Below are 15,119 nucleotides of genomic sequence, written 5' to 3' on the forward strand. Positions count from 1 at the left end.
TTTCCTGGCATTTCTTTATGAAAAGGCTGTTGTCTTTTTCTTACAGCTGTGCACTGGCATCTACCCTCTGAAAAATGTCAGTGGGCCTGGGAAATCAGGATTTCCAAATCCCTTTCTGTGCTGATGGTGGGTTGACCAGCTGGCCTGGAGGAATTTCTGGCTCTGCCAACTTTAAATCTTTAGATTCCCAACGTCGTGTAGATGGTACTGCAGGGCAGCTTGCTGCCTTAAAATATGCCTCTTTGGAAAATTTGTTATTCTAAAATAGTTATTTTTAAGGAACTAAAGACTCAAGAAGAACCTTTGACCTTCTCTCTAGCTGCTTAAGAAAATTAGATAGAGGACTTTCTCCAGGAAGGGAGCTATCATCATAAATGACCACAGTTTAATATGAACTAGGTGTGACAGACAAGGAGCAACATAGCAAGGCCCCTTTGGTCAAAGTCCTTTGTGTGTCCCATTGTTCAAGGTAGCCCAGCAAACATTCATTTACCAAATATTTGCTTCTGCATCTCCATGTGAACTTTCTCCCCTTTCAAGGACCAAATCACTACCCCTCCTTTCTTTTTAGCTTAAGATGGCATATAAGCCTCTACTGCCAAATTGTTCTTGGGCCAAATATCCATTTGGAACATACATAAATTTGGTGATTGTCACCTGTTAATCTGTCTTCTGTCATTTTAGTTATTCCACCAGCCAGAAGAACTAAGAGGGAAACCTCTCCCTCCCCAACACTGGCATGGAAAGATGCTTCAGTGGCTTTGTGTTTCTATGTATTCTCCAGGTTTTATGTCCCTATTGCTCGCAGCAAATTCCTGGCCTCCACTCCAAGCAGGGTTCCCCTGAGGTTATCAGGGTCAAATGCAGAGAGGAGGGCTGGGAAGGATATGCCTGATACACACTCAATTTTTTCAATGCTAACAGGCATAGTACCCTCCTTTCCTCCCTTCCTCCCTCCCTCCCCCCGACCCCCTCCCTCCCTGCCTCTCTTTTCTCTCCAGATTAAGCTTAACTGAGACCTTCCAGGGGAATGACTTCCCTTTCCTTCTTAATCCTTAAGAAGGAGAATTTGGGCTGCTAGTACAGAGGTGGGAGAGGCCAGAGGATACAATGGAAATGCTGCCTCTGGAACAACTGAGGTCCACAGTGCTCATAAAGCACAGGTCTTGTGCTTGGCTGTGTCCAAGGCCCTGGGGATGCAGCACTGGGTAGAGGCAAAGTGCTTCCATTTTGGTTGGCAGTAGGAGGTAGGCCATGGATAAATAAACCAACTGCTGAATAATATCAGGCCAGATAAGTGTCATGAACTTTGGAGCAGCATGGAGGGGTAAACTAGGATGGGGGCACCATTTTATATCAGTGGCCAGAAAAGGCTTTTGAATAACACACAAGTTGAATGCAACCAGGAAAAGGCCATGGGAAAAACTAAGAGAAAAGTGGTTCCCTGGCAGCAGGAATAGCATGTGTACAGGCCCTGAGGTAGGAACAGGCTTGGTCTGCTTAAAGAACAGTGAGAAGGCCAAGGTGTCCATGGTGAAATGAGTATGAGGACAAGGGTAGAATGAGGTCAGAGAGATGGGATGGGTCAGATTCTGCAGGGCCTTGTAGCCTGTGGTAGGGTCTTTGGATTTTATTTTAGGTGTGATGGGCAGCTGGGTTGTGCATACTTTTAATTGGGTGCCACATCAAGGAAAAGGCTTGCACTTTGGCTCAATTCCATGGCTAGAGCCCTGGATTTCCTTGGGAAAAAATGCTTTGGGGCAGCCAATTCCACATCTGCTCTGTGAAACCCACAGACGATGAGTGGCTCTTTGAGGACTTCTGCTTTTGAGAATCTAGTGATGCAGAACTGGAAGTCCCTTTCTTCTGAGGTTTGAACCTACAACCCTTTGACATTTCAAGACTTGTAGCTACATGGTACGTCTACTCAAGAGCTCCCACTTCATATTTCTTTTTTCTTTTCCTGTGCTTACCAAGGCCAAGTGCCTGGACTTCTGTTTCTTTACATATTCCACAACATAGTCCTGTTTGTCTCTAGGTGTCTGTCCAACAGCTTCCTCCCATTTTATTTATTTACTTTATTTTTAGCTTCCTCCTATTTTAAATCTTTCCTGATACTCAAAGTCATTCTGTGCTCCTGCTGCCTGCTCTGCACCCCTAATTCCAGCAAGTGGAGTATCGTGCTTTCTTTTTAAAAAAAAAATATATTTTATTGATTTTTTACAGAGAGGAAGGGAGAGGGATAGAGAGCTAGAAACATTGATGAGAGAGAAACATCAATCAGCTGCCTACTGCACACCCCCTACTGGGGATGTGCCTGCAACCAAGGTACATGCTCTTGACCGGAATTGAACCTGGGACCCTTGAGTCTGCAGGCCAACGCTCTATCCACTGAGCCAAACCGGTTAGAGCTTGTGCTTTCTTGTTACTAGGTAGTGAATTCCTCGGAGCACAGACCTGTCTTAATTGATCTAGCATCCCCAGAACTTGGCACACAGCACACTTGTACTATATTATTGTCTGTAGTAAATGTAAGAGACTTGGGAGGACAGAATTCAGGAGAAGGAATTTTAATAAAATAAAACAGTTCTATGGAGAAAGCTATAGACAGATATATTATGGAGACAGTGGGCAAAGAACCAATAAAAGGGACTTTGCACGTTTTTCTTATAAGACAATGTCCTTAAATATACAAATGATTTCTTTGAAACAGTGTTAAGGAGGCATGCCTGGGAAATGAAATCATGAGCCTTTGGGATGCCAAAATGGGGCTCTCAGTCAGACACAAAGTAACCCCAGCCTGTGGTTCACTTGAAAGCTTGCCTCTCTCTGAGCTGTGAGGCCTGTGCTTCCCTCCTGGAGAGTGGGATAATGTGGCTGTAGCCAGAGCTAATATGATTGAATGGAGCTATAAAACTCACTTTGGTACAGCATTTGTCAAACTCAGGGAAAAACAGAGAGAGAGACAGAGAGAAAGAAGGAGAAGAAGAAGAGGAGGAGTAGGAGTAGTGAGGGAGTGTGAGAAAAAGGAAGAGGAGGAGGAGTTCCCTCTTTTTTTGTTTTTCTGATTCTTTGTTATCCCTTGATAACAAACTGCCACATTCTAATCTCTACCATGAATGTATTCCTTCCAGATTCTGTCCTGCCCGCCTTCATCTGTGATTAGGCTTCCCCTCCAGAGCACCCCGATGGTCAGCTCATAGCTGGTGGGAAGCAGATGCTCAGTCAGTGGAACTGACTGCCGGGGCTCACTTCAGACTCTGAACAGGCTGCTGTGGTATACCAGATGCCCCTTCTCTCTCCTCCTCACAAACAACCACAATTTCATTTGGCAGCAACATGCTCAGCCAGAGACTACTTAGTCTTTCCTAGACTTCACTTATAGCCAGGAACAACCGATGAATGTGAGTAGAAGGCATTAGGGAGGTTTCCAGAAAGACTCATCTAGTAGGTTCTCTTTTTTGATTCTTTTTTCCCCTCCGTTATGTTGCCTAGAACACAGGTGTGAGGGCTGTACTGCAGCAGCCGTGTTGTGACATGGAGGAGACTTTGAGAACGGAAGCCAAGAAGAGTGGATCAGAAAGAGAGAAGGAGCCTGAGTCACTGATAATTTGGATCTGCTATGCTATCCCTGAATCACCTAACCTCTGATTCACTCTATGAGAGAGGAAAGCAGGTTCCAAGTGACTGTTATTTGACATTTATGTTATATGCTGGTGAAAGTATTCAGACATGACAAAGACTCAAAGGCATTTCCATATTTGCCCATCATTACAACCTCTTTTCTGTTTATGGAGATTCAGCTGGAGTAACATCTCTGTCATGACACTCTGGCTGCTCCTGATTCTCCCAATCATTCCCTGTCCTTGGTTGAGTTCCATCTAACACTCTGAATATCTAGTCTTCCCCACGGTCTGTGAGCAGGAGCACCTGAACCAGAGTGACAGTGACAAGTACATGACCCGCTTGCCCCTCAAATACTAGCACACTACAGTGTATTCAGTAGGTTCTCAATACTTACTAGTTACATTGAAACTAAAGACTATTACTTGTCAAACCCTGAAGAATTAACATTTTCCATTATAATCTTTTATATTAGGGGGCCAAAATATGTGTATATTTTCCATATAGGAAGAACTGATTTGTTATTATTGTGTTATTTTGGTTTTTTTTTTCGTTTTAGCCACCAAGGAAATGTGGCAGCAGGTACAAAGAACAGAATCACAGGGCTGGCAGGGACACTGAGGTCAGGATCAGCAGCCATGGGAAGATGAAGTTCACTCTTAATGACTAAGAGGAGCTAGAAAATAAGAAGGGTACTTTGAAAAAAGGCTCCAAGGACCATGTGCAACGTTTCAGGTAACCTAAAGGAAAGCAAAAACCTGGAACAGAAACACTGAATGAGAAATAACCAAAGAATTATTACCAACATCCTGGTCATCTTGAAGAGAAATAAAACTAAAGGTAAATTAATCGTTAGGCTAAAGGAGGCGGGGACAAGAAACAATTTGAACACAAAATTAAAAGAAAGAAAAGAACCAAAGACAAACACAAATCCTGATGCTTTAAGTTCTCCTGGGAGGAAATAGTTCAAAACCACTATTCATCACCCAGCAAGGAAACTGCTGACTCAGTTGACAAGAGGGAAAGGTTAGTAAGTTGCTCTTTGAAAATGGCATTTAGAGGCTTCACGAGTGGAGAGAGTAGGAGGACTTCCCACCAGGTGTTCTCGTGTGAAGGCAGCCTGGCTGCTGGGTGTGCAAACCTCACAGTTAACAGTGTCTGTAGGGAGCTCGGGGGCTGACCTCACCTGTGGATGCCTTTACCCGCGCGGCCTTGCTCTTGTGCCTGCCCTTCTCTGCTCTCAGGAGGATGGCATATTCCTGCCCGGGTTCCAGGCCTCTCAGGACATAGGAGGTGGTGTCTCTGGGCAGCTGCACTTCCACCGGCTGGCCCGAGGCAAGGCTGTAGTTGAGGCGGTAATGGTCAAACTTGGCCAACGGTGACCTCCAGAGCAGGGTCAGGGTGGTCTCTGTAGTTTCAGACACCCGAAGGTCCTTGGGGGCGTCCATATCTGGGAGGAAAACACAGAGATGAACACTCCTCAGGCTGGGAGGCAGGCTGCTTCTGGGACTGAAAGGCAGCTGGCTCTGGGCTGCAGCCCCAGGTCCACCATCAAGCAACTGGGGGCTTCAGGAGACTCACCTAACTGGGCCTCAGTTTCCACCTTGTAAATGCCACTGTAAATTACCTGGCTGGGTTTTTGGAAGACTGAAAAGAACATAGTGACATGCCCATACCATGAAATGCTACTCAATTAAAAGCATTTTAAAAGAACTCATTATTGATACAAGAAACAATTTGGATGGATCTCAAGAGAATTATGCTGAATGACAAAGCCAATCTCTAAAGGTTGCATACTATCTGATGCCTTTTATGTAGCACTAGAGGCCTGGTGCATGGGTCGGGTCCCTCGGCCTGACCTGCGATTGGGGCCGATTGGGGCGTCTCGCCCAGTCCCCATCGGGGCTGATCAGGACCGGCCAGTGGGGTGGGGGTATAGGGGCCGCTGGAGGTAGGCCAGCCGGCGGGAGGGACCACAGGAGGTTGGCTGGCTGTGGGAGCTCACTGACCACCAGGGGGCAGCTCCTGTGTTGAGTGTCTGCCCCCTGGTGGTCAGTGCATGTCATAGCGACTGGTCGATCAGTTGTTTAGGTTATTCGGTTGTAACTGTCGCTTAGGCTTTTATATATATAGGTTCTTGAAATGACAAAATCATCAAGACGATGGCCAAGGGTTAGGGACAGGGAGGGAGGGAGGTGTCGTGGTATAAAAATGGAAGAGAAATCCCAGTGATGGTAACAATTGTTACCATTGGGGGAACCTGGGTGAGGGGTTTAGGGGTGTGTCTCTGTATTATTTCAACAGCATGTGAATCTACAATTACCTTAAAAGAAAAAGATCAAACAGAATATGTACTGGCTCTTACATAATGAGAGGCTCAATGAAGTATGACCTCTGCCCCCTCTGCTCTCCAGCCTCCTTTTCCTTCAGAGGGGAGGTCAGGAGGAGGCTGGTGGAGGGAGAGAGAAAAAGGGTTTCTCTATTACTACATTCCCAGAAAAAAAAATTGAAGAAAGAATCAGTGGCTTCAAATCAGGGTGTCCTTCACCATCCTTACTCAGAGGTTGGCACTTCAGGAGGCATGGGTGAGAGCAAAGTCTGACTCACCTGTGTTCTGGCCACTTATAATTTATGTGACCAAAGTATACACATTAGGTGTGTTCTAAGAGAAACCCCCAGATGTGTTTTAATCAGTCAATGGTATAAAAAAACAACCCTAGAATTGGTTACAAACTTTAAAAGTTTGTAGATTTCTGATAAAGTCTGTTTCCAAATTTTCCTAAAAAGAAAGTTGCTGTTCCCTTCTGTCCTGAGAGCGGTGTGGGACTCACTTGGATGTGGTGCTCATGTGACTTTCTAATGGGATGTCTGGGCTAGATGACCGTAGGGGCTCCTTTCTCTGTTTCTTTTAAAAATTGTTTTATTTTTATTGATTTCAGAGAGGAAAGAAGAGGGAGAGGGAGATAGAAACATCAATGATGAGAGAGAATCATTGATCAGCTGCCTCCTGCACGCCCCCTAATGGGGATCGAGCCCACAACCCTGGCATGTGCCCTGATTGGGAATCGAACTGTGACCTCCTGGCTCATAGGTTGATGCTCAACCACTGAGCAACACCAGCAGGGCCTACTGTTTCTTTTAAAGCAGGTTTTCTGCCTCCTGAGCCCTGTGTCTGTGAGAGCCCGCCTGGGGTGGGGGTGGGGGTGGGAGGGAGTCCAGGTGCCTCACCTGTGGCCGCGTTGATGGTGGCCGGAATGCTCTCCATGTCTCCCTTCACAGCAGACACACCGATCCCATATTCAGTTCCTGGCCTCAGACCTAAGAGAGAACGTGCAGGTGGAAATTCAGCTTCAACTTGGAAAGACTTTCAGAAGATCATAAAAACGGCCCTGAGCTGTCCCCGGACGCTATTGCTTTTCAGTGTCTGGAATGTTGTGCAGACTGACTCACTGACATCCCATGAGAGGGACTGCTGGGAACTGCACATGTTCTCTCTCTGGAGGGTTGCAGAGCGGGACCACGTCCCCAGGGTGGCTGGGTCTGGGATGCGGAGCTCACCTGTGAGTGTGGTCTTGGTTGTGGCTTGTTGGCTCTTTGGGACCTCGACCTCAGCGTGGTCACCTCCGGAGATGGGTGCGTACTTAATTCTGTAGCTGTCGATGGCCGCCTTGCCGTTCTTCCATTCCAGGGTGACGCTGTTGTCTGTCTGGGAGACACGGCGAAGATTCCTGGGAGCATCCAGGCCTATTTGGGAGAGGAAGGGACATGTGTATGGAAAACATCAGGCACCAAGAGAGTGGCGGTCTCACAATTCAGGCTGAGATATAAAAGGTTCCTGCCATTGGAGGAAGGTGACAAACTTGCCCCCATACCCATCTCAATAGCTGACGCACAGATCTGAACAAATTCTACATATTCGGCACCTTCCCCATTTAACGTGTGTGATACCTCAGTCATTCACATTTTCCTCAGATTTTGTGCTTAAAAAAAACCATCAAAAGAACTACACAGAAACTTACACATAAGCTCTATAAGTGTAAGAACTGGCCTATTGTGCACACCACTGTATTTTTTCGTGTGTGTGTGTGTGTGTGTGTGTGTGTGTACAAATTGATTTCAGAGAGGAAGGGAGAGGGAAAGAGAGAGCTAGAAACATAAATGATGAGAGAGAATCACTGACCAGCTGTCTGCCTGACCATTACTGGGGGTTAAGCCCACAACCCAGGCACGTGCCCTGCCCGGGAATCGAATCAAGACCACCTGGTTCATAGGTCAACACTCAACCACTAAGCCATGCTGGCCAGGCTCATCTCTGTATTTCTAATAACTCATCTAGTGCTTACTGAGCTCTGAAAAAATATTTATTAAATGACCGATTGACATTCTGGTACTTTAAAAAAATGTCAGAGGCTAAGACATTAGGAGGCATCTTTGTCATTCATGTTTTCTGTACACTGTATTTATTAAAATTTTTATTTTAAATTTTTTTACTAGGACTTGTGTCTTAGTGTCAGACTAGATCCTTCTATGTATACCAATATGTATATACTTTTTATTTTGGAAGGTTATTTGGGAACATCTTTTCTTTGAAAAATTAAACAGTACAATATTTGAAAATAAAATTTAAAGGAATGGAAATTCCCTTTTTGTTTTCCTGCTGTCAAAGGAGCCTGGAAGGTACTCCAAGGAAGAGTGAATGGAAGTCTCACAATCCTTCCCTTGCTGGTGCCGATTCCGGGGAAGGCCCGTTACCTGTTGTGAAGGTCTCTTTGGCAGGGTTGCTGGACATGTCGCCCCTGCGGGAGATGAGGGACACCTCGTACTCGGTGTCTGGCTTCAGGTTCCCGATGGAGTACTGGTTCTCATCGTGCGTGAGGTCGATGGTGGTGCGGTCGCCCGGCGCGTCTTTGATCCCATAGGAGAGCTCGATGCCGTCGATCTCGGCCAGAGGCTTGAACCAGGTGACCAGCGCAGTGGTGTCTGTGACGTCCTTCACCTCGATCTGGCTGGGAGCGTCCAAGCCTGTGATGGGCAGAGGACAAGCGACAGAGCTGTTTCAGAGAGTGGGACAGTGCCAGGGCTGAGCAGAGAGAGGCAGCCATCCCATCTGTCTATGCATATATCGGTATAATATTGACCCCTGGACCCTATTTTATGTTTCTGATCTTCAAGCTATAAGTAGGGCTGATGCTACCTTGTAGGGTTTGTTGCTTTTTTTGAAAGGAGACAGTCTGGCCAGTGTGGCTCAGTGGTTGTGTCAATTTATGAACTAGGGGGTCACTGGCTCGATTCACATGCCCAGGTCAGGGCACATGCCCGAGTTGCAGGCTCAATCCCCAGTAGGGGGCATGCAGGAGGCAGCTGATCAATGATTCTCTCTCATCATTGATGTGTCTATCTCTCTCTCCCTCTCCCTCCCTCTCTGAAATCAATACAAATATATTTTAAAAAAGAAGTAAAGGAGGCAATGCTTGCAGAGCATCTGGCAGGGAGCCTGGAACCTGGCAGCTGCATCACAGGTGGTTCTCTGTTATTATCATTACTGATTTCATAAGTTGAAGACACAAGCTTAGGGCTTGTTTCACTTGAAAAAGACACTGACTTAGTATCTTTTATTTTTTCATTAGGTTGATAACTTCTCCATCAGAATTATGGTGCTGAAAAGTGAGGCAACGGCTGTCTGGCCAACGTATGGTAAGTTAAGTTTGATGAAAAGAATTCAGGAGGGAAAGTCATGGCTGCCTGTCTTTCCATCCTCATTTGGTCCTCCTCCTGCCCAGGTACTCACCTCCTGCCCAGTCCAGCCTCTGGTTTCAGAGTTCTGACTGCAGGCTGCTCAGGGCTCTGAGAGCGATTCATGCTTCTCCCATCCTGGCCCTGCACTGGCTGTTCTTTGTTTCTTCTTCCCACGGTTGCCCCTCCTCACCCCTCAAAATCTCATTTATAGGTCGCTTCCTAACGAGAAGCCTTCTTTGACCCAATGCAGTCAGGTAAACACATATTCACTCCCCAACAGGTCTAAAGTTTGAATTAGTCAAGGTGATTACGTTCTAGAGATTTTACAGTATTGTACCTATAGTGATCAATAATTTATCATACACTTAAAACCTCACCAAGAGGGCAAATCTCATGCTAAGTATTCTTACCACAATTAAAAAGAATATTTTAGTATTGCAACTTTCTCACTCTTCCGTAACAGATTTCTATACAGTTTATCCAAAGTGTGTTATTCAATTTAGACAGGCTCATTCACTCATGCAGACAGAGGGTCTTTGACGTTTCTTAATCCCCAGCATACAGTCAGGTTCTGTCATTTATGTCTTAACTCTATTTTTTTTTAATTACACAAACATTTTTAATGCAAACACCGAAACATTCCAGGCATGCAGCAAATGCCTCAAATGAAGGCCTGCTAGGCATTCGGTCAATGTTTCCTCCTTTCTTCATTTCTGAAAATAGTTAAGTTTGTGTTTTCAATATTGGTTGAGGAAACAATATCAAACAATAGGAGCTTGGTTTTATCAAGGGGGCAAGAAGGAACAATTCATTGCTTTTTGAGAGAGACTTACAGTCTCTTTTGTTGAATTCCAGGTGTCATTACGTTAGTCTCAACTCACAGATAATGAACCCATAACATGCACAATGAAAATGATGCTCTGATTCAACAGTGAGGCTGCCTGTCCTGTATTCTTTAGGCCAGCAAGCACCTAAACCACACCTAGTCCGGATTCAGTCAAGGACACTCATCTATCGCTGGATTTGGGACACTTGAAGAGAGGAGACTAACCTTGCCCAGTGCTTACCACGTGCCAAGCACAGTCCTTTGTCATTCGTGTCTTACTCTCATGACAACTCCATAGGTAGGATACCATAAACCCATTTTCCAGATGGTGGGTCAGAGGTTTAAAGAAGTGAACCTGCTAAGGTCATGTTGAATAGTGAAGCTGGAATTCAAACTCAGGATTGTTTGGGTCCAATCCCCATGCTATTTCTCCTCTAAATGCAAAGGCCTCTCAGAAACACTCATGTGCCAAAAAACCATTGTAATACAACCTCTATGATGAGAGGGAAAGAGTAAAAAATGTTTTGGTGCCAAAACTTTAAGGTTCTTTAAACGTGAAAGAAGTTCAGGTAGCAGCAAAATAAAGAGGTAACTATCTGCCTCTCAGTATTGATATTTATGTGCTTATGGAACTTCAAATGTTAGGATGTTTGTCCTGCAGTAAGAAAGAAAGAAAGCAGCCAATCCCCACATTTAGATTCCAAAGAAAAGGGCCGATGAAAGAACTGTCTTATGCATTCTCAGTGTGTCTTCTCCACAGCAAATATGCATTTGCTTGATCTCTGTGCCTGCCTTATGATCAAATGATTTTTTCCTGTTGGTACCTGCCTTCTACCTACCACTGAGGGGTGTTGTCAGGGTGATGGAAAACACTGGTTTATAAAGGAGACAATCTATAAACTGGCTCTGAGCTAGGCAAAGTGTGCAAATACTTAAATGCAAGATGTTCTTTCTTGTCATTAGTCAACAGATTTAACTTTCCAACAACACCCTGCCAAGAAGAGTCGATTCCTTAAGCAGTTGGCACCAATGTTATTTTGAGAAAGATAGAGGTTTTCCCAAATGGCAATGAAAAAGTTATTTATTTATTTATTAATTAAAACTCTGCTTTCTAGTAGAATGACTTCAAATTCAGCTTTTTTCCTCCCCTCCCACCAAATGATCTAGCAGTGCCAAATCCTATTCTACCCCCAAGAAGTTCTGACCTCATTACCACTGAGTGACATTCCATTTAGATTTCTGTGGAAGACATGGGCTCCACATTCTACACAACCAGAGCCTCAGGAATGCTAGTGGCCATGGGGTTCAATTAAGAAAAGGAGACCCTGGCTTCAAACTGTGGACCCAATAGCATCGACGATGCGGTATTGGTTAAATGAACTTAGTTTCTCTAAGCCTCAGTTTCTACTCTTAAAAAATAACATTAATATCTGCCCTACCTCTTTCACAGGGCTGGTGCTAATATTAAATGCGATGATGTGGTAGATCATGTGGCAATGGTCTCAATTACCCGGCATCCGTGCCACGTCGGAATGTCATATTGAACTCCCCAAGAGATGGATCCGTGTCCCCACCCCTTATATCTGGACTGGCCTTGAGATTTGCTCAGCAGAAGTAATATAAAAGCCAATGTAATGTCAGCTACTATCAGAGCAGGGCCAGGGTAGTATCTAGGAGGCTGAGAGACCTGTGGAGCAGAAAGGCATCGAGACTGGGGCCATTCTAGATCAACCAGCCCCCAGCCCACACAGATGCATAAGTGAGCCCAGTCAAGAACAGAAAAATGGCCCAGTTGAGCCCAACCCTAAATCACCAATGTGCAGAATTATAGTTTTAAGCCACTTAGTTTTGGGCTTTTTTTTTACGTAGCAAAAGCTAATTGATACAGGTGCTATATAAGAGGGCATGTTATTAACCAGAAATGCAATGAGTTACAGTCAGCTTTGTCATTGTGTCAGTGATAAAAAAGCTGATACTCACGGGTAGTTGTCACTCTCTTCAGGCCTGGGCCCCGAGTATTGTTTTTCACGATGTGCAGCGATATCTCATATTCCTGTCCAGGGGCTAGGCCAGTTTGCCGGTACGTGGTCTCTGGCCTCCTCAGGCTTTTGGTGATCTCTTCCTCATCTTCTTTATTCTGAAAGATAGGAGCCCTTGGTAAGGCCTAGAGGAGGTGCCAGCCTCTTCATTTAGGGATGATTCATTTCACATTCATCCCTTCCTCTTTTATTCTCTCCTCTATGCCCTAAGCCAGTGGTTCTCAACCTGTGGGTCGCCTAAGAACATCCTGCATATCAGATATTTACATTACGATTCATAACAGTAGAACATTACAGTTATGAAGTAGCAACGAAAATAATTTTATGGTTGGGTCACAACATGAGGAACTGTATTTAAAGGCCCAGAAGGTTGAGAACCACTGGTCTAGGCCCTCAATCCCAAGTTCCATGCTTATTGACTTACTAAAATCATTTAAAAATGTGTATGGGAACATACAAGGGCCAATCGGAGCCCTGTCCCCCACCAGAAGCCAAAGAACTAGAGTTGATATGAAGGTCTGCGGAGGCCTCTGACCATCTCCTAGACTCTTGCACGCCCACTGCTTTGAGCTCCCTACCTTATTCCGGAAGATGATCTCCCATGTTTCGAAAGCAATGTCCAGAGGATCCCACTCCACTTCCACAGATGTCTCCTTGATGGACTTGAATTTGAGGCCTTCAGGTACAGGCAAGTCTGTCAGGAAGAGCACGAAGAGGAGGTAAGGATGGCGACATGTATGGTGGAGGCCACAAAGCCCTGTTCTGCTGAACCCAGGGGCGGGCATTTGAGCTGGGGTCTACTTAAAGGTTCTTCTGGGTTGCTGTCTACTACACGGCAGCATGAAAATTAATGTTAGGACCAACCATATGGTTAAATCTGCAATTTCATGTGCTTAAACCTGATACGTGCACAGGCTTTGGAATCAGAAAGGCTTGGGCTAGAATTTCAGCTCTGCAGTTACACATGTTGTGTACATAGGAAAGTTGCACAAAATGCCCAAGCCTCAGTTTCTTCACTTGGGAGAAGAACATGCCCTTTGGGAATGTTTTGGGACTGAGTGGTATATTGCATGTAGACTGCGAGGCATGGTTCCTGACATGTAGCACAAGTTTAATATGGCAGCCAATGTTGTTATGACTAAGCAAAAAAATAAAATTACAACTTTCTAACCTAACTTACTTTTCAAGTATGAAGAAAATTATACTGATTTTAGATTCTTAAAGGAATAACTTGAACTTCTAGTGTTTCTACTTTTAAATATATATATAGTGAGTTTCACAGGAATATAGTATGGAATAGAGTGGTTAAGAGCATAAATCTTCAACTGGACTGCCAGGGTTCAAATCCCATCTCCACCACTTATTAACTGATTTGGGATGAGATGCTTAAACATTAGGTGTCTCAGTTTCCTCATCTGTAAAATGGGTTAACAATAGCTCCTATCTTACAAGGTTATTGTGAGTTAGTATATGATGAGTTTCTTTTTTGTTGTTGTTGTTTTTTAAAGAATTTCTTATTGAAATTTAGAGAGAGAGGAAGGGAGAGGGTAAGAGAGAACATTGATGTGAGCAAAACATTGATTGGCTGCCTCCTGCACACCTCCTACCTGGATTGAGCCTGAAACCCTGACATGTGTTCTGACCAGGAATCAAAACTGGCACCCTTCTGATGCATAGGATGATGCCCAACCTACTGAGCCACACCGGCCAGGGCAATGAGGAATTTCTTTAAGAAAATATTTAGGGGGCTTCACTGGATTCCAGGGTCTTAATTGGTGTAACTCTGTAAGGATAGCTATGGAGCTATGGGGCAAAGGCAAGGTGGCAAGGGGCGAGGGGAGGCAGTTGAGGCTGCCGAGGGCGGTTCTGCTCACTCACAAGTGGCCACCCTTGCGCTGACGGGAATGCTCCTCTTGTTCTCCAGGATGGCGAACACTCGGATAAAGTACTCCACGCCAGGCTCTAGCTCCTGGATGGTGGCGGACGTCTGGTCCCCGGGGACCCGGAACTGTATCTCCAGGCCGTCCTCGTGGGTGGGCGTGTACACGATGAGGTACTCTGTGACCCGCATCTCATTCTCCCAGGTCAGGTTCACAGTCTCCTCGGTCACTTCTGTCACAATGAGGTCTTTGGGAGGGGACACTGGTGGGAAAGAGGAAGGACAGCTGGGGTCAGTAATGGGCCCTGTAGAGTCTCCCTTCCACTAGCAGTCACAGAGGTTCAGCTACATTTTCTAACCTGCACAACTCACGGGGGAACCCTTGTTGCCACCCGTCTTTAAAATCTCGAGAGGCCGTCACCGCCTTTAGGCTGTGGTGTCAGGGCTGCAGGGTAGCCTGGAGGGTTCTTTGTGACCCATTTCCTCCACCTCTCTGTTCCTTGGAACCTTGTTCAGAGCCCGGCCATCTGCATGGGAAGGGGCAGTCTGAGCTTAGCTCCCTGCTCTACACTTCAAGTCACACATCCTTTGCACTCAGAAGGTATTCTGAGCTCATCTGGTCCAACTGTTTCACTTTCTAGATGTGAGTGAGGTAGAGGGACTTGCCCAGCTTAGCTCATCTCATCCCATTTGGGACTCACATGTCCCTACCAGCCAGCTGTTCTGCCTTGACCACATTAAACCCACAGGCATTTATTTATTCTTATCTATCTACCAATAGTTTTAATCAAGGTAGAAATTCTCCATGGTGACCACTGTAATATGGATGGGTGAGAGAAGTAGAAAGAAGACCCTCACTAAACATGAGCATTATTGGTTTTTGTGGTGTTTTCACTCAACCAATGTTTACTGAACACAACTGTACACCATGCCTTGCGTTAACTGTAGGGATAATTCTCCTTTAAGGATCTCACAATCCTTGGGATCAAAGACAGTGCAGAGAAGATGATGTAAG

The 15,119-nt window shown here is 45.3% G+C and overlaps 1 protein-coding gene across 10 annotated transcripts in view; it reads right to left on the reverse strand.

Moving 5' to 3' along the window:
- The window catches only part of TNC (tenascin C), an 86,854-nt gene that overhangs the window by 42,323 nt on the left and 29,412 nt on the right, over positions 1–15,119 (reverse strand). For all 10 annotated transcript variants that reach the window (XM_023763041.1, XM_006099361.3, XM_023763042.1 and 7 more), the window contains exons 4-10: positions 14,104–14,367; positions 12,804–12,919; positions 12,167–12,323; positions 8,377–8,646; positions 7,183–7,368; positions 6,853–6,942; positions 4,811–5,074 (exon numbers count right to left, since the gene is read on the reverse strand). In XM_023763041.1, the coding sequence (XP_023618809.1) occupies positions 4,811–5,074; positions 6,853–6,942; positions 7,183–7,368; positions 8,377–8,646; positions 12,167–12,323; positions 12,804–12,919; positions 14,104–14,367 (1,347 nt within the window). The remainder of the gene's footprint in view (positions 1–4,810; positions 5,075–6,852; positions 6,943–7,182; positions 7,369–8,376; positions 8,647–12,166; positions 12,324–12,803; positions 12,920–14,103; positions 14,368–15,119) is intronic.

This window comes from Myotis lucifugus, unplaced genomic scaffold (genome assembly GCF_000147115.1).
Source record: "Myotis lucifugus unplaced genomic scaffold, Myoluc2.0 scaffold_273, whole genome shotgun sequence".
NCBI classification, from domain to species: Eukaryota; Metazoa; Chordata; class Mammalia; order Chiroptera; family Vespertilionidae; genus Myotis; species Myotis lucifugus.